Consider the following 19,247-nt stretch of genomic DNA (forward strand, 5'->3'; position numbering starts at 1 on the left):
TTCCGCGCGCCATCTAATGTGCACTCTGGTTGAACCGGGGCTATCCATGGGGGGAATTAAATACAATCGGAAGGCGTTTCTTCTAGAGTACCACCCAACGCGCCTTCCATTATAAAGCAGGGCACTTGTAGATATGCGAAGTTGTTATCAGATGTAAATTATATTATTAATATTTTGATTTAAGAAAAGCCAGAAATGGTGATGATTTGCTTTTAATGTCATGTTTAAGTGACTGACTGACTCCCCGACTGCCTGACTGACTGACCGACCGTCCGACTGTCACGTTAGACGTAGAGCGTGGTCGCTAAATGGTAAAGAGAGCTGGGCAGTGGTATCGGATAGGATTACCCAATAATATACCAAATGTGACCAATTGTGTAGTCCAGATGCACAAAAAGACTTCCAATGAACTGCCATACTGAGTAAACTGAAGATAGATCTTTGTGTGCTCTGCTTGGGAACAGCTTTAGATTGCCCAGCCATTTCCTGGTTTAGTTTCATTCTTGTTAAGTAATTAAACAAGGGATTCAAATGGTTCCTGAAGGGAGAGAGGAGACGATAAGGTCTAATGTAGGGATGGAAAGAAAACTCACTGTGAGGGTGAATCCACAGAACAGAAAACTCGATCCACTTGTCGGCTTAAGTAGGACTCGAGCCGCGTACTAGGGGGCGGGGGAACTGAGGGGCCTCATTTTTTTGAGGAGGGTGGGGATAGCTCACAATGGGTTGGCCATGATTTAAAAAAAACCCATCAAGTTACTTGTTTTGGCCTTCTCCAAATCATGAACGGGAGGAGGCGCACAAGGGGACAGAGGCCTTGAGCGAAACGTGCGACCCCTGCCACCGATGGCCACCACCTCACCCCAACCCTACCCCACGTCGCATTGATGTCAACATTCAGCAAAACTGCCAAAATGTCTTAAACTATCCTGTTTGATTATAAGAGGATCAAGCATATCCTGTGAAGTCATTGCGCCTACAGAGGTACGCTGTGATGATAATTTCCTCGAAAAAAACCCAAATACTGGCCCAACTTGAACGATTTGTACTTTAATTTGCAATCGGTTACATATCCATGAATGGGAATATTTGTTTACCGCGTTATCAAACTAGGGATCATACCACAAGAGGGTGCTAATCAAAAAAAATGTATTCAACGGGAACTTTGCATTTCCACAATTTCACAATTATCAACATGCTTTAGGTTTATTCTGGTTTCCTTATGTCGGCGAAAGTGCACTTTGTTTTTTTGCAGATGGTGTTCATTACCTTTAACCTTAACTTCTAAAATCACAAAACTGCTTGTTGGTAAAAAAATTCATTCGTACGTAGGCCTATTACATGGACGGCACCGCTAAAATCACACATGCAAAAACTTAAACTGTGACTGTAGCATAGTGTCAACGGTTCCATTTTGACGGTATATAGTATGCGCCAAACTGTCGCCTGCAGCATCGGAATACCCGCACAGCATGGTTGTTTTCATACACGATGCGAGTTACCAAACATTACACGACACGCCCATCATAGGGTGACACATACACCTTGCGCCTGTAGGCAACCCAGTGAGATATCGGCGATCTCCCAAAAGTATACCTACACAATTATTATCCAGGAGCTTATTTGGGTTAAAGATCGTACTGGTATTAAACAACCCCGTGAAATTATGCCGTCTGGCTTGCTGTCATTTTTTAAGAAATAAAGAAATGTAGGTGATTTTCAATGATCAGTCAGTTGGCTGTGTTTTGGTGAAAAACAAAGGCTCTGCATTGTTTTTCACTGTTTTCTCGAAAAGTATAACATCCACCAAGCTAAAACTTCAACAGGTTAGGTTTTGAACATTCTTCTTTGGATTTTGAGTGGCGTTATTATTGGAAGCAAACAAATGCATGAAAAGCAAATGATCCTATAAACGTATATGCCTTTAAGGCGTTAATCAGGATCTCCCAGATGCATGACAAAGTCCATGAAAACCTCGTAAAAGTGGAAACATTAGGATATAAACAAAGACGTTGATTGGAGTGGGATTTCAACTTGTGACCCTGGAATACTGTACCGGCGCTGTACCAATCGCACTATTTTTTTTAACTAGTTCGTTAATTTATATATTTTTTTAATCGGAGAAAATTACTGAATATTATCGGCCGCAGTGTATCCATCAGTATTGTGTTTTTTGTTATATTTCAATGCAAAATTATTGTATTTTTTAACCTTCTAGGTCTGAGAACGTAATTAACTGCAATGCTGTAATGATGATTAATAAGTGTTTTAAGCTGTCACATGATGCGATATTGTTTACTTAATATCCAATGGCTATTTATCATTTCACTTATTGCCTGTTCACACTACCGTTAGCCAATAACATGTCAATTAACAACCTGAACTTAAATATTACCAATTATGTAGTTTTCTTTTATGACTGCATATACACCTGTTGTATCTTTTGTCTATAGTATAATTTAGACAAAGTTTAATTGTCTACTGAACTAGTTTAACCTACTGAACTACAGACCAATCTGGGCACGCTGTCAATTCTCTCACGAAGGCCCCCTCCAATGGCGAAATCTTTGTGATATGGCTATTTCTCAGATAATTTGTCATGGGGCGGTAGCTTTGCACATAATTCTTTGGCCATAATTCATTGTCTTTGGTACGACCATAACTTAACAAATTAAGTAAATCCTGTGTCATGTGTCCAGGTTCGTCTATTGGCAAAATAGTTATGACTTAGCAGACTAAGTTTCCCCGGGAAAACTTTTCCACGCCTGTCAAGTTGTCTTTGGCGCGACCATAACTCTAAAGTGTATGTATTTATTTGTCAGCTTTAGGACTACAACCGTAAACCACCTTAAGGCCAGACGAAGTACACCTTGTTAATATGCAACCTAAAACGTAGCACCCGGACTATAACAAAACAAAATAGTACATAAATAAAAAAAACCAAATCAAAAATGCAAAGTAATGTAATAAAAATGTAATTTGTTTTCACACTGCAAGCTTCCTGATAATGCCAACGTTGCATTTGCCCATAATTCAATGGTGAGCGGTTGAAGTTCATGACGACACACTGTCCCGCCCTTTCACATAAGGGTTAAAGTGGAAGGTTCGACATCGTTGAAGGGGCTAAGGCCCCCTGGGGCGCCCCCTACTGGGCGGCTGTCGAACTTATGCTTAACACCTGGGATAGAAAACTTCACCAACGTTTTTTTAAGGCCTTCCGTTTATGCAATATGCAGGGCTATTTGTACAGTCTCTGTATACTCATACGATATCTGTTACAAACAACTATCGCTGCATAGGTATCCTATAGTTTCGATTTGAGCACGAGAATGGTGATTGGCATCAACTTGCAATGACCTTAGACACAATATGAGATGCTACACAGATATAAATACACCATTATCTTTCAATTTCGTATACAAAATAAGTATTATTTTCATTATTATAATTATTTGCACTGTTTGCAAACCATCTGACTAAGGTTACAGCAAATCTGTACCAAATCAGCACATAGGTTTTTAATTTTGAAAATGTTTTCAAAGTGTAACATAAGAGCGATAGTAATTACTAAAAAATTATACCTTATGTGGAAGCATTCCCATAGACTTGTCCGCAAACAAAAAACCTTTCCATAAGCCCATTTGTAAATACTTCCGCATACCAAAACATTTTATTTATACTATTCTCGACACAAGGCATCTTTCTAAACATTGTAACATTGCCACTGTAAAATTCGTCCTGGAAATGGTAGTCGAAACATTAGGAACCATAGTAACCAATGTCTCCCCAGTGTAAAATGATTTACGAGACAGTTGTCTGGTAAAGGTACCCTTTCTTGAAATAAAGCATTTCACATTTCAAATAACTCAGACACTGTACTATTAGCAAAATTTCAAACGGCTTTTTTTCGACATGAATGACATGAATAGACAAGTGCATTCTTCAAGTAAATATTGACGATTTTCTGAATGGAATTTTTTTTTTAGACATTCCAGCATTCTCGCGTTGCTGATGCCATTACCATAATCTTCCCTCCTATGGTCAATTCCTCCGCCTACGTCACCGGCCTCAGTCATTTCAAGAATTCGCCCGTTATTTTTCTCGACAAACTTCGACATGATCCGATGACACCTTTTGAGACCGAGTATCGTAAACACACCGCGTCACTCGGAAAAAAGAAAAAGATCTTTCGAAGATGTCAAAGTATACCTTATATGTGTTGAATACGAATTTCGTTCAAAGTTGGCATTTCAAAAAAATACTTGTTAACAGTTTGGGATTTACTCATGTATACAGTGATTCAAAATTACCACTTATCCCAGGTCCGCAAAAAGGATATGTTACCATGTTAAACATACACCAAGCAATACTGTTACAACTTACATCATCAGTGGCAGAGTGCCAAGTTTGCTAATTACGGTATACAACCAATGCTTAATTTTAACGAAACCGAATGAGTGGACGTTTACAAATCAGGCATTTTTATCTTACGAAAAATGCAATTAAATGAAAGTTCATGATCTTACCTTGAATTACACTGTTCTCTCATTGGAAGCGGTGTAAGGAGTCCACAGACCCCAGCCAATAAAGTTCCAAAGTTTCTTCTTCTTCTTTACTTCTTCCTTGGTATCCCCAAGTCAGGAGTGAGACCAGACTCTGACTTTCAAGTTCGAGGAGCAAGATCTTTCCGGAGAGTCTGGATCCACCACAGCGAGGTATCAGACGCGAGGCAGCAGGCCCGAGTCAGCGAGCTAAGGACTTTCCATCTAGCGGGGCGACTTCCATTTTATTACCGGTTGGCGTTCGCCTTTCAGACTGCTCGGTGGGGCGTCCCGCGCGGTGATTGGGCCGGGGCTAACGAGAAAATATGAAATGATTCGAGGGGGCAAATGCGGCGCAATGTCGGGTAGGGAAGACGGGGCGTCCACGGTGTGGACCTGACGTATACGCGTGGAGTTCACCTTGTCAAACTTCCCATAGCGATCAGTTGGGGGATCCTGTCGAGCGGGAATCGGGCCAAATTACAGCGGCGGCTTGCCAGAATATTACAGGGGATGTGGCTTGCTCTGTGTGCTGATCTCCTGAAATCCAAAACTTCTTTTTTACATTTCAAAAAGCCGTTCAACATCTTGCCCAATCGTTGATTAAAAATATAAACTGCATACACTTCTTGGCAGTCTTTCCGACAGTTGGTAAAAATGTTATTCAAATTATCTACATTAACAATTCAGGCAATTAGTCGTTAATAATATTGCCATTATTTTGCACCAAGTTATAAATGTGTGCATGTATTCTTTCATTGGATATACTTTCACTTTTTGTTTACTATATTCGTCATAACAGCGCACATAAAAATTATCACACATAAATACAAAGGTCTAGGTCTATCTGCGAAATATATTGTGACGATCGTGCAAGCCAGTGGTATTACATACATGATGCATCCCAAACAGCCATTGTGGGGTTTTATCGTGTAACGTCCACTTTTTTTCCCAAGTATAACAATAAGTATACAACAATAATATACATGTAATTATAATAAGTTACGATAATAAATAATGAATTAATAATACTACAAACTGCTCCATAAACAGGTTTTGAAAATATCACTTAGTGATAAAACTATTCACTTTCATATGAATATAGGTCTAATACTTTGAACGTATTTTGTTTCTGGAGGGGAGATGTATAGATGACTATTCTGTTATTTATTTCACTGACACAGATATTTTAGTGAATGACATAATACCTGAGATCATAAAGTAGGCCATTTAAGATATACAAAGCTGCAGAACTATTTCGCTAAATAGGGAATATCAGTGATAACATTAGTTTTGGGAAAATTTGCAAGAACGACAATCGTGGAGATCACTGCGCGCCAACACGTCTTACCAAACTAATGTAACTATTTGTTGGGGGCATTGATGACGTCAAACAGTCAATCTGGGAACTAGAACTTGAATGTGGTTTCTCCAACTGGGACAACAGGTGAGCAAATAGAGGTGACATTCCAACCCTCATTGTGGCTGAATTCTATTACAGTTTGAAACCAGGTTCTCAAACCATCGGCGGTCCGTGCATGACAAATCGGGGAACCCGTTTAATAGGTTCGATTCAGTTCGGTTTGAAATCGGCTTAATTAACAACATTGCGGTTCCGTTCGTTGGTTTGACCAAGGCTCGTCACGCTTTTCAGATCGGTTCGATTTTGTTCGGCTTCGTTCGGCTGTTCGCATCCATCTGTACAGCAACATTGGTTGAAGAATTTGCAGGTCTCTTATGCAGTTCGCAAGAGTAGGAAATCGCCCTTATTGTGGGCTTCAATTCCGCACACTTGTCTGTTTCTCAAACTTTTTCGTGTGCATTACTCGGCTACTTGCCATTGAGTAAAATTGACTCATTTGTAACCTTAGGCTTGTCAATTTCAAATGAATTTCGCTGTCTTACTTTTCAAAATAGAATAAACTAACAAGCAAACAAACCGCAGTGAAATTGGTACCGGTTAACTTGAGTGACTCACAATGACTGCATAATTACACTGTTTTTGTATTGAAATTTTGTCTGTCATTTCTGAGCAGTTTGCGGCCGCGACAAAAACGTCATCTTGGTTTCTGAAATTGTTCGTGGTTTGCTATTGTACGTTAATTTGTTAGACATCGGTGAGACTTAGCGTAGGCGTGGGAAACTGTCATGTAGGCAGTTGCGGTGGACGATCAATTTCCCTTTTTCTTCTTCAATCATTGTATACTCTTTGATTTCAAAAGTGGGAAAGAAATCTCTCCGAGTGAAAATTCATGCCACGTGATCAAAACTAGTGAACCGGACGATTTGGGGTGAAATTCGTTCAATCGAAAAGATCGAGTTTTCAATAGAATGATGTTTCCCGACGTATTTCAATCTAAAATCAGAGTTATTTTTCACTATAAATCGTACGGTCATATAGTTTCACGGTTTGGAAATATCGAGTTGAATTTCAAAACCGCGGTTTCAACAACTGTATAGGGGAGTTATCTTTCAAATAAAATTTATTAAATAAAACCTCAACTAAAATTAAGCATTACAAAACATATTTAACATTTCCAACAATGGGGCTGCTTTTACTGGTCAAAACCTAGTGATCCCTTTGTAACTGACTGACTGTTACTTGTAACGTAGCATGGTTGTTGGCCGATGAAGAGAGCCGGGCAGTTCTATTGTATAGGATTACACCCCAGTGGGCTAAATCTGGCCCAGTGTACAGCCATTCTGAATCAATCGAATACAATTCTGTGCGCTGGGACCAGATTTACTCGGCTTGACTTGTCTTGTTTTCGGAGAGGAACATTTGTTTCATTCCGAAAACTCGGAGGCAACTGTATGTACAGTTTTCCTGCAACACACTGCAAGAATTCAGGCCTGGTATACGGCTGCGTTAATTTTCAAAGAGTTGCGTGTTTGGAAACGCCTTTACGTCTTTTTTCGTCCCCCCCCCCTTCATGGTTCTTTACCAGGTTTTCATAAAGGTGTGTAAACACTGGACGAACCAGGATACTGAACAAACATGTCACACACAGGTAGGACAATAATACCAACGCATATCTGAGCCCCTCATACGAAAACACGGTCAAATACCTTGGCTCCATTCCTACGCATAGCGATGCTAGTTTGGTATGCAGAGATCAACGTTCACGGACAATTATACGCACTAAAGAAAACATCGGATTTAGTTTGGTTGGATTTCGACATAAGTCTTCGTTACAATAATTCAAATCAAATCTGCAGGCGTATTATCTGCGAACCATGATTTTAAACATGTTCGTTCGTGAAGACGGATAGAGCGTACTGTCCGAAACGTCGTGTGTTACCAAACCGGTCTTTTTCAGAGCCAAACACAGTCACACAAACAAAATTGACTATCGTGTTATCGCAAACATTAAATGCTTTTTGGCATGAGTTAATTCGTTTGCATTTAGGCCTACCGAAATTTAGTCATACCAAGTAGTGCCCTCCTATTGTGCCCGCCATTTTCTTTAAAAATGAAAGATTGATATCATTATTAAGGGGGCTCAAATCCCCGAACATTTTTATGTTTTGGATTGTTTCCTTATCCTATTTCAAAGGTCTGGTGAAAGGAAACTAACCTTATGTCTTACCGTTCCCAAGAAAAGACGAAAAAAAACCCTGGTTGTTTTCATTGGACGCGGCTGACATTTTGTGGCATATGCATACGTATTTCGAGCTGTGTCAATTCAATGTACGGTACTCGCGGTGTGTGTGACACATAATACACACAAAACCAGTACACAAATGTTGTTTCTCGCACGTCCGCGAAATGCGATGCACTGGTGTAACATATGCGGCTGAGGATTCTCGACTAGTATCCAACAGCTCGATTTTTGAGAGTCAAAATTTTGACCCCCGAAATTCGTTCTCGCAAGAACAACAAACAAAACGCCCAATTTTCAAAGGAAGCTCTGTCCACTTAACATCTTTTCAGAACCACACACTCACAAAAGAGATTTATTCACATGGTGCTTCCGCAAACTTATTTTGTCTTAGTAACATCATTTCGTTTAAAAAGCGTTTTGTAGCCCAATTGGGCGCATTCCAGGACGTAATGTCCCTTTAAATGTTACATGAATATGACATGTTAAACTGATACATACATAGAAAAATATACGTTCTTCAGAAAGGGTTAATATAACTTCACTCAGCTTTTCCATAAGCTTTTGGGCCATTCTATAAATTTAGGCTCCTAAGTGTGACATTTTTCTGTACCCGTTACATTAGTTCTTCGTAATTTGCCATTTAAGTATCGTTAAGAAACTTCAAACATTTTCTGTCGTTGTTGGGTATGTATAGTTTGCTGTTCATAATCACATTTGGAGGACGACTGCAGTAGGGAGTACATCGGAACTATACAATCGTATATCAGAAATTTCTGTTTACCCTTACAGAAAAAAAAATGCCCCAAATTTAGAGAAGGACTCTTTTACAATACACCAGGTAAATTTAAGTAACAGTCAAGATCAACGTAAAATTCAAGCACTGAAAAAAAAATCTAAACACCTTTCAAAGCTTAAAAAAAGTTCACACGCAGCACTTAGGTTTTAAAAATTGTATTCATTTTCATTCATTCAATTCAGTTTACACATGTGTTCGTCATTTTGTCGTGTCAAAACTCGTTAAATTTATGCCTGAACAGTGAAACTTCTAATGGGATTGTAATTCCTTTGCATAACAGTATAGATTCGGTATTGCTTGCAGGTGCAATCGAGATTGACTCGGCAGGGCGCGCAGACATCGTCGCTACATGAGCAGCCTTTGGGATACCCCCATATAGCCTAGGCCCTACCCACAGCGAGCAGGAACCGTGAAGGGACATTTTTTTCACCAAAGCTGAACTGAAAGTTCTGAGAAGTTGAACAATTTGTCTCCCAGGAGCTTGTAAAGTGTGTGTGGTCTCTGTTCATTTTTTTCGTCTAAGTTAACCGTGTCGGTACTGGCGATGGGCTGGCGTAGAGAGAGAGAGAGCTTATATGATTTTTTCATCGAGGATCAACCGAAATTTCAAAATTGAGCACCTTTTTCTACCTTCTTCTGTCAGCCCTGTTTTTGATTGATTCTCTCGAGTACTAATCTTTATTAATTTAATGAATCGGCCGGGTGTACCGTGAATATTAATAGGTAGACATGTGACATGTGCATGGGCGAACATCAGAATTATATAATCATAGATAAGATGTCAGATGTAACAGGGTCAGGAAAAAAGGTGGACCCCCAATTTATGGAACCACCCACCTTTCAAAGCTCATGGTAACTATAATACTTTGCAAAAAAGTTACCCATCAGTTTGGCTCTATAAACCCTCCGCTGCCCTAAACAATTAACCACATTTTTAATACTTTTTTCTCCGTTTGGAACTTGTTAAGTGTGTGTGGTCTCCCTACTCCTCCTGCCCAGTCTATCGTTTGTTGCACACTTATACGAAAAAGCCTTTGTTTTTGTTCTGATTCTTTTCCACTTCTTTCTTGTTCTTCTATCCCCAATCCAATACACTGTGCTCATTTTCTTTTTTTGAAAACGTGTTGTCTAAACGGAATGAGTTGTTATTAGCAGTTATACACTCGTTGAGAAATGTTTCAGAAAGTTACAGTAAAAAGTGGAATCTTTTTCAGTGTTTTGTTCTGCCTTAATCTCAAGTTTAATATTTTCTCCTCTACATTCTAATTTATTATAAATATACATTTTCTGCGTTTTCCCATATGTTTGTTTTTCTGCCCATAACCCGCAGCACAGACTGCAGATGTCACAAAAAAAACAAAGTCTTAAAAAAAAACATTGTTACATTTCCAAATTTCCAATATAACATTCCCTTTCTCCATATGTTACCTTTATTATTCAGGTCTGCTTAAAACAAAACAATCACAGCTCATTTCGACCTCCAAGAATGCTCTGGACAGGTCCCTACTGTGATAATGGACGCGGAGGCGGGAAGTTTAACCCAAACACCGCCTTGTCAACTGTCTAGACCTCGCAAACAAAAGCAGCAAAATATAATGCCCCCTGGCCCATACGGTGTTCCGACGAGTTTCGATTCTCGGCCACAAAAATGGTATCTCCTGCTATAGCCTGTCCCTATTAAAGATACATAGGCTCCTTTGCTTTTAGTGATTTTGTGACTTCCGTTTGAAACAACAAAATTGCTCAATATCTTAAGTATGGGGTGCATAACACTTAACCTGTTGAAGTTTAAGCTTAGTGGATACTTTATGTTGGGAAAACAAGGGGAAACCTAAATGCAACATCATAACTTGATACCGTTGAACGTTATAACCGGCACACTTTTTTCAAAAATACCTTCAATAATTGTTTTCTTGCGAACGATACCATGCATTACAGGCGGAATAACTACACAGGGCGTTTGGTGCAATCCCTATCACTCTGAGTGAGGTTTTTCTAATTCAATCGAAGTCCGTTTTGGGGTATTTTCCAATGTACCCGTATAGACCCTACGTGCCTTCAAATGTTTCAATGTTTGTGCAAGTCAAAGATTCAATACTTGCACAATGTCGACTACTGGATTAATCGTGTTATTATTATTATTATTATTATTATTAAAAAAGTTGGGCAAAATGGGTTGATTATTCGACCAACGATGGGCGAATAGTTGACACGTTCAACTATTGGGCAAAACTGCCTATACATATTGCGTAGTTTATATTTTGCCCAACGAATCATTTGCCCAATATTTTTTTACAGAAGAGCACCTTGGTCTCACCCGCAAAATCCTATTTTGTTGATAAGCGATTTAAACTACATTTTCAATAGTCTCAATGAAGTTGCTAGTAGACGTTTATGTATCTTTTTTGGGGGGTTCTTCCATGCCCTTACATTTTTTCCTCGAGTGTGCTGTTATTATTGGTATTTTCATTCAACAAGGTTTCCTCAAATGTGATGAGGCTCGCAAGTATGAAGAAACCAAGAGATAACGGTGATAATTCAGAGTTTATCGAGATGATGGAAGGAACACCAATGATCTTCCAAAGGAAGACAAGTGGAATCGGGTAGTGACTGGGAAAAAAGATCTACTTCCGGTCTATAGGTAGGATTCAATGTCAATTAAAATTTCAGACGAACGCATCTTTTTACTCGACAGTACATAGGAAGCAGGTGTTCAAAGGTATGTTACAGGAATAACAAGGGTCACATATGAGGATGCCACCACTGCGCCAATTCGATTCCTTTATAATTGATATAAGTATAAGTTTTAAAAAACGCTATTGTTGTCTTACCTTTCAAAGTGCTACAACATCGACCCAGTGATTTTTTTTGGTCCGAACCTCAACTGAAACAGAGAAATAAAAAAGCTTTAAAAATTGTGTACAGGATGAGTAAAAAAAAACGACACCCAAATGTTGGGACCATTGTTTTAGTGAAGTTCTAAATGTTGTACTTTCTAAATCTAGGATATAGAGGCTACATTCGTAAGCTTTCTTTTAGTACCAGAATCATTCAAATCACTCATGTACTTTTCAAGTTACGGACTTTTAAACACAAGCCCCATTTGAAAGTTCTGTCCACGGATCTCAAAAAAAGTAAGTGTTCTTTCAGCAAAACGAAAACAAATCACATAGGGATGTGTGTGAATTGTTTTCGTTTTGCTGAAAGAACGCACACATTCTGAGTGATCCGTGGATATAACTTTAAAACGGTGACTGTGTTTAAAACCTCGTAACTTACAAAGTACATAAGTGATTTGAATGATTTTTGTACTAAAAGAAAGCTTATGAATTGGGCTTTTATATCCTAGATTTTCAAAGTGCTACATGTAGAACTTGACTAAAACAATAGTCCCGACATTTGGGTTTCGTGTTTTTTGACTTAGCCTGTATATCCATAGCCAAAAATGGGTACACTCGAATAAAATGTTCACAGGAGCTTGGAAAACGAGGAATGGGAAATACAGGAGGCGTAATGCGTTACATCATGGGACTAATCTTATGCTGTAACGAAAACTATTTTAGGTAAGACCTAAACAGGAAGCTTCGTTTCATATATTTACTCAAATTCAACATATTTTTGCAAGCGAGTCAAGGCCTTCAATCGTGACAAAACAGTCTGGGAACTTGGAATATTAAAACAGGCACGTTCATTTGCGTTTCAATATATGGACTCGGGGTACTAGATGCAAAATGACTTCCTCGTGAATAAGAATACAAGAGTCCAGACCGGTCAATAAACTGCCATAGACTTTAGTAGTAATTACGAGTACTGCCAAAATTATTTAAAATACTCACAACTCTCTAAGGTGTTCAAGACAAGCATCAAGTTAAAGCTTATTTCATCATCTTTCATTTTCGGTTAAAATTTTCTTGGGGTATAATCCAATGACTTTTGGGAGAAATTTTCATCCGAAGATGACACCCCTAAAAATAGTCCTGAAGCCCATCGCCATTTTGAAAAAAACCCCGATGCCTACGCTCAATTGCAAAATAGAGCGCTTTTAGGGCCCAATTTCATCCAAATTTCACAGAAATACAAGCTCAAGATCCTGTGCACGGCTTCCACCTTTCTGTTTTTACAAACCCTCAAGTTCATGGCCCACAAAATGCTCTTATACCAAAGAATTTGAAACTGGTCTGGGCCCACAAGGTAGACTGCATGGATGGGTTTCATGTGTGCTTCGTGTCAATCGTGTGTTTGTTTTCCTGGCTGTTATTTTTCTTGTCTTGATTTGATTTGAAATCTTACAATCTGTCAGAGAGACTTCTCTATCTCTCTCTTTGCGGTCGGACCCCCACTCCTGCTTACTACGCGGAGAATGTGGGATGTGTGCCAAGCGAGGCCCGGCGCCCGGATGTTGTCCGCCCAACTGCCGATCGAGACACGCTCTTTCGTGCTGTGATAACTGGCAAACACACGTCAAAATAGACACACAAACATCGGTATTATTTTTGCTGGCAGACCGCAGTAGACGAATTTTAACTAAGCGTCTCAACGTTGATGGTATTTCGAAATTCGTGTATCGTCTCTTGCAAAACGTATTCGTTTCGGTCGCCACTGGGTACCAACAAGTTTCATTTCTATCAGAAGAAGTATCTTTAACCCCAAAAATGTGTTTGAAATTTAGCATTTCGGATGTTCAAATGCTACGATGTTTAAAACTGCACAGGTTCACGTCGCCTTTCGTGATTAAAGCTCGAAATAACTTTAATATTTACTACAGCGCAATTTGGAAAGTTTCTTTCGAAATAAAACGAGAAATTGTCTCAATTTGAAAAAAAAATGAATATGTATTTTACGTGGCCTTCAAATTGAACGTGCGGATGTGGGGAAATTTAAACATATACGTTACTGAATACAAAGCAGTGCAAGTGTGATTCCAATATTAATTGACTGATCACTCCATTAAATGTGGAATTTCTTGGTAACTATATCATATTGCGTGGAAGAATCTTCACCTGTTTTTCTCCGTCTTGGGCAGTTAGGGGCAGTAGGAGGCAACTAGGTACATAACCCACACTATTCACGCATCTTTTTTTCAGAGCCAATTCAAAAACTTTTTCAGAAAAAGCAAAATCAACTGTAGGTTGCAAATTCGACACAACTCACCCGCCCGTTCATTTTTACGTCAAGTATTTTGTTGTCCGATGCTCGCGCGCGAGCGCAAGCCGAGAAAAGCGGCAGAATCCGCGGGGAATTTCCCGCATACCTGGCATTCTTCGTCTCATTAACCTGTTTCTGTTTGTTGGGACGCGGGGATCGAGAATCATCCAACCAAGAGTTTCGGAAACATTCGACTACGGCTTCTCCGCTGGAAACCGCCCAAGAAAATACCTCTGCCCCGGAGAAGTTTATTTTTGGATTTTCTCGGTACGTCATACTGAAATATTCTGGAGTTGTTTTCTCCCAAAGGGACGCAAGAATACATTGTTTCAGTGGAATAGTTGAAATAACTTCGTCTGCGTGCAAAACATGAATAATTGTTTCAGGAAACATACTTTCACAAAACTGACTAGGCCTAGGCTACATGTACATGTGATTAAAAAAACTGCATCCCAAATGGCAGGACCATTTTTGAATGAGATTTTGCCTGTAGCACTTTACAGGATATGAAGCCCAATAAATGAGCTTTCTTTTAATACAAGAATCATTCAAATCACTCATGTCCTTTTCGAGTTGCAGAATAACACAAACACGTTTTAAAGTTCTGTCCACTAATCACAAAAAAAGTTCAGCAAAACGAAAACAATTCACATGCATCCCTACGAGACCAGTGTTTTCGTCTTGTTTAAAGAACACATATTTTTTTGTGATCCGTGGACGGAACTTTAAAACGGCGTTTATGTTCAAAATTCTGTAACTTGACAAGTACAGTATACATGAGTGTTTTGAATGATTCTTGTACTAAAAGAAAGCTTAATGACTGGGCTTTCATATCCTAGATTTGAAAGTGCTACAAGCAAAACTTCATTCCAAAATTGGTCCTGTCGTTTGGGTTTCGTCTTTTTTACTGTATAGTTTACTGACTTCATGGTATTAATAACTGATGCTTCTATGTTTAGCAAGTTTGCTATTTCGTGAAACCTTTAAATCCCTTTTTAATTTAATTTCCCATTTTTAGAATTGATTTCCTTTAAAGTTGTCGACTTGATTCATACCAAGTTTCAATGAAAGTTTTCCTGGTGGACCAGCCACAAAACTCCGTCCGCGCCTGCAAGGCCCAAACTTCAACTCGCTCTCTGGGAAAAATGGACGACAAAACGTCCCCTATATAATTACCCAGCGTTGAACGCCACTAATACCGGGATATCATGTATCAAATTTGGCCAACATGGCGACCTTTCCAATGAAGGGGTCAACTGGACAAATTGACCTTTGAAAGGGACGCCATACCGGGACGCGGTTAAGTCAACTCGGAGCTCGCTCGTTGGTACCAAAAATAACCTCGAGACGTATCTATTATTTTCGCGTAATGATAATCTAATAAAGGAAATTGGTGTCTTAGTTTTTGGTGCAGTTGAACTTTACTCCACTTAGATATCCAAGTCTTAAGGTCATTACAACGCACAATCATGAACTGAGGTACTTATGTACGTTTATACGAGGTAAACGGTTATGCACATGCAGTGCGTATGCATTTATATTGTTATACTAAAGGTATGCAAATTCAAACACAATGGAACATGTAGGCCCTATTTTGGAATTAAAGAAAACGCAAACATTCCTTACTTAAAAGGGTTACAGTGCAAGAACAATGTGAAACTAGAAATTCAGCTATTCCGGCTGTTTGAAATGAATTTGTGGCATGTGATGACGACATGACGACTTCACTTCAAATTTGACACAATGTATATGACACAATGATTACATCAGCATGCTGTAATCATAATTTATAGATAATTGAAAATGTCCCTTTAACACATCCCGGTCTACTACCCACTTACTAAATTATAAGCAAATCCTACCTATAGTTCTGTAGATACAGGCCTTGGAAAAATGACCCTTTAATGTGACGTCACATGTGAAGATGTAGGTCAACACAAGTAAGTTATTCTCTTGAAGTCTAGTTATCCTGTAAAGTCACAGTCATTTCGGGCAAACTTTCTCCACTTTCACATAAAACTAAACGTCGAGAGGTATGGAAATTAGATTTTGCCTTCTGTTTTTACCAGGTAAGTAGTCCGAGGGTCAGGCGTGCACGTACATGTGCAGAGCCACACTACGAACGTCTGATACATCCGTGCGTGTAAATGTTATGCCACCCCACGTGCCAACCAATCGGGGCCGCCCATAGAATTTGTGACGTCATTAAGTGCAGATATTCGGCAGAAGATGTTGAGTGGTCAATAGCTGCCATGCTTTTCTCATACAACATCGGGTTACCGAAGACACGATGGAAGGCGCCCTCTGAAAGGTCAGAATCTTGAGGTCAAGACGCGCATCTTGTTTTTACGTGATCTACATGTACACGCATATAGATATTGCTGTGCAAGCGTCCCGGTCCATTCCATCTCAGACTACCTGGTAAGGTATTTTCCACATAGTGAGTATCAAGTGGAAAAGGTCTCGATTTTCAAATTAAGGGAACTCAACAATTCAGGAACTGAAGTGGGCTCACAATCAGCGGCGTATCCAGGTTTTTATTGTTTTTTTTTTTTTTTTTTTTAGAAATTGTCCGTTTTCCGAACAACTGAGGGCACTGTTGCTGTGGTGCCATTTCAATTCAAGCAGACACTGTCTGCAGTACGTTTAAGGGTTTTCTGTTCAAATTGTGAACTCAAAAATGTATTGAACATAATATTGTGACAAAATTGCTCATTGGTTACTGCCATGTACTGACACAACAACGAATCACCAAAGAATATAAAATGTTTAACAGCAAAACTAATATCCAAAATTCTGGCAACTTTTGGTGCTGAATTGAATAGAGGTTTCTGCCTGAAATGACATCACACTCTTGCAAAATGCAAATGAATACGGAAATTTTCATAAGCATACAAACCAAAAAGGCACCAAAATGCCCTTGAAAATGACAAAACGAAAATTGAAAACAGGGTTAAATGGGACACAAAGTGCATTTCCATTGATTTCATTTTGAAAAGAAAACTACATGCAATGGGCCAAATAATTGCTGCCATATGCGAGACTTTTGCATCGTTTGTACACAGAAAATTGTGTCAACATAGCGCCCTCATTCGGTCACAAACCATTGGGGTCGCACGCCTGTGTACGTGTGCAGTCCACACGCCGCGCTTTGCATATGTGGTTTTTTTCTCTTTTTTTTCTCCGCCTTTGAGAAAAGAACAAATCCACATTCAGATGTAATTTGTACCTACACCTGGCCTTATATTCGGACACCCAACGTCCCAACCGACACTTTCTACCATAAAAGAATCATGTGTGCTAATGAATCACTACTTATTACACTGGTTATTTTCATCTTTGGAAAATAACAATGCAACTCAAAATAACAAACCAAAATATTCGCCGCTGACCAAGTCAATAGAGGGGGCTGTTTAAACAACTCTTTTGACAACACACACCTCTGATAAATTATCTAAGGATATTCTCTGCAGCCTTACCTGATTCCCTTTCAATGAAATAATAATTTATTGAAACGTTTAGTTTGAAAAAGGGTAATTGCTCTCGCAGACTATCCAGAGAGAAAACCGAAAACGATACCCACCTGAGCTGCAAGAGTGTACGTACGTCCGCGTTGTTTCGGTCACATTTTCATTGGTCCCAGCACAGGTAGCCAAATGCACATTGTGAGCCAAGCAAGTTCGAAAAGCAGGATACCGGGTACCACTTAACAAACGGAAGCTGCCCAAAGCCCAAACGAACTGAGCAACATTCCGTTTGCGCTGTAATTCAAGCCGGAGAAATTTGTGTTCGCATCTAGTCTAAAAAGACGTAAGTGTCCTGGATGGACTGCGGAACATAGATTTGTTAGATGTGACGGAGCACTCAATCTTGACCTTTAAATACAATAAATACACCGTTCAATCCGCCACATGCAGTGGCCAAGGTTCTGCTCCTGTTGATGGCGCCTTGAATTGGATACAACCTCGGCCCCGCGGTGTTGAGCATGCAGTATGCTCCCACTACCTTCACTCTCGCCCTAGTATTGCAAATTGGGTATACGGAATAGTCTGGTGCCTGTCCATCCTTTACATCGGTGTGTTTTTGTATTGTTTTTGAGGAGTGGACTTTTTATAGGCTTAATTCAAAATGAACAATAAAACATGTTAGAAACAAAAGTTAACAAGAACACGATATAAATCCAATATACTTGCTACTGCGGTACCGAATCAGTACAGGAATCAAGTTTCCCACCCAGGGGTTACTATAGAAAACGAGCGTGGAATTAAGAATAAGCGCCCCGGGGACGAGGTTGCCATGCATCGCGCTGCAAGTTGTTTGCGCAAACGCGCGCGCATGTTGACCAGTTTCCAAAACTTCGACTTCATTTCCAGTTGGGATTCAGAAAATGCAAGGCCCCTGACTATGTTGGTGTAGTACGAATCATTGTGCTTTGGGAACTCCAAATCCTATAAAAAACGTTCAGTTTTGTAGTTTATTTTGTTAAAGGCTTTATCAATCTAGAGCCACAACTTACAAGAGATAACCAACGGCCAAAATTTAATAAATTCACAGCAGCCGATTTGTTTAAGGATAATAACTTACTAATTTCTTTATTTTGATTCTTTTTTTCCTTTTAATTTATAAAACTGAACATCTCTAGCAAATCTTTACATACTTTAAAACATGCACAGATATTTACACAACATTTGTACAAAATGATCACACTAGGAATGTGAACAATCGGTCAATAACATATGGAATACAATGTACTTCACCTTCGAATACAGCTAAATCAAGCAAACCTCTCTCTAACAAATCATACTCAAGTTCCCAAGATTTCCGTTTTAGGAACCAAGATTACAACCAAGGAAAAATAGGAATATGCCAACAGCACAGGCTAAACTTTTAATGGTAGAACTCTCTCCACATTACTGGCTACAACAAATTAAAATCGAGATGAGACTGTCACTTTAAAAAAAATCAAAAAATTTGATGTAAGGTCTAAAAGATGCATTTCTTTCTACAATGATAAAGTTTCTCTCTCAGATTCAAAAGGTCTGATTTTAGGCAAAAGTCTTATAAAAAAATTCATGCCTGTTAATACAATTACAAATGGCACCTAATACCATGAATGAAAAGAATACCATGCAGAATACAATGTGGATGTTTACTGTTTAA

The 19,247-nt window shown here is 39.2% G+C and overlaps 1 protein-coding gene across 3 annotated transcripts in view; it reads right to left on the reverse strand.

The window, feature by feature from the left end:
- The window catches only part of LOC119721426 (collagen alpha-1(I) chain-like), a 44,636-nt gene extending 39,581 nt beyond the window's left edge, over positions 1–5,055 (reverse strand). For 2 of the 3 annotated variants that reach the window (XM_038191508.1, XM_038191509.1), the window contains exon 1: positions 4,527–5,055. In XM_038191508.1, coding sequence (XP_038047436.1) covers positions 4,527–4,549 — 23 coding nt within the window. In that variant the 5' untranslated portion in view covers positions 4,550–5,055. The remainder of the gene's footprint in view (positions 1–4,526) is intronic. The other variant, XM_038191510.1, reaches the window with a different exon arrangement.
- Between the last annotated feature and the right edge of the window lie 14,192 nt (positions 5,056–19,247).

This window comes from Patiria miniata, unplaced genomic scaffold (genome assembly GCF_015706575.1).
Source record: "Patiria miniata isolate m_02_andy unplaced genomic scaffold, ASM1570657v1 HiC_scaffold_13, whole genome shotgun sequence".
NCBI lineage: Eukaryota > Metazoa > Echinodermata > Asteroidea > Valvatida > Asterinidae > Patiria > Patiria miniata.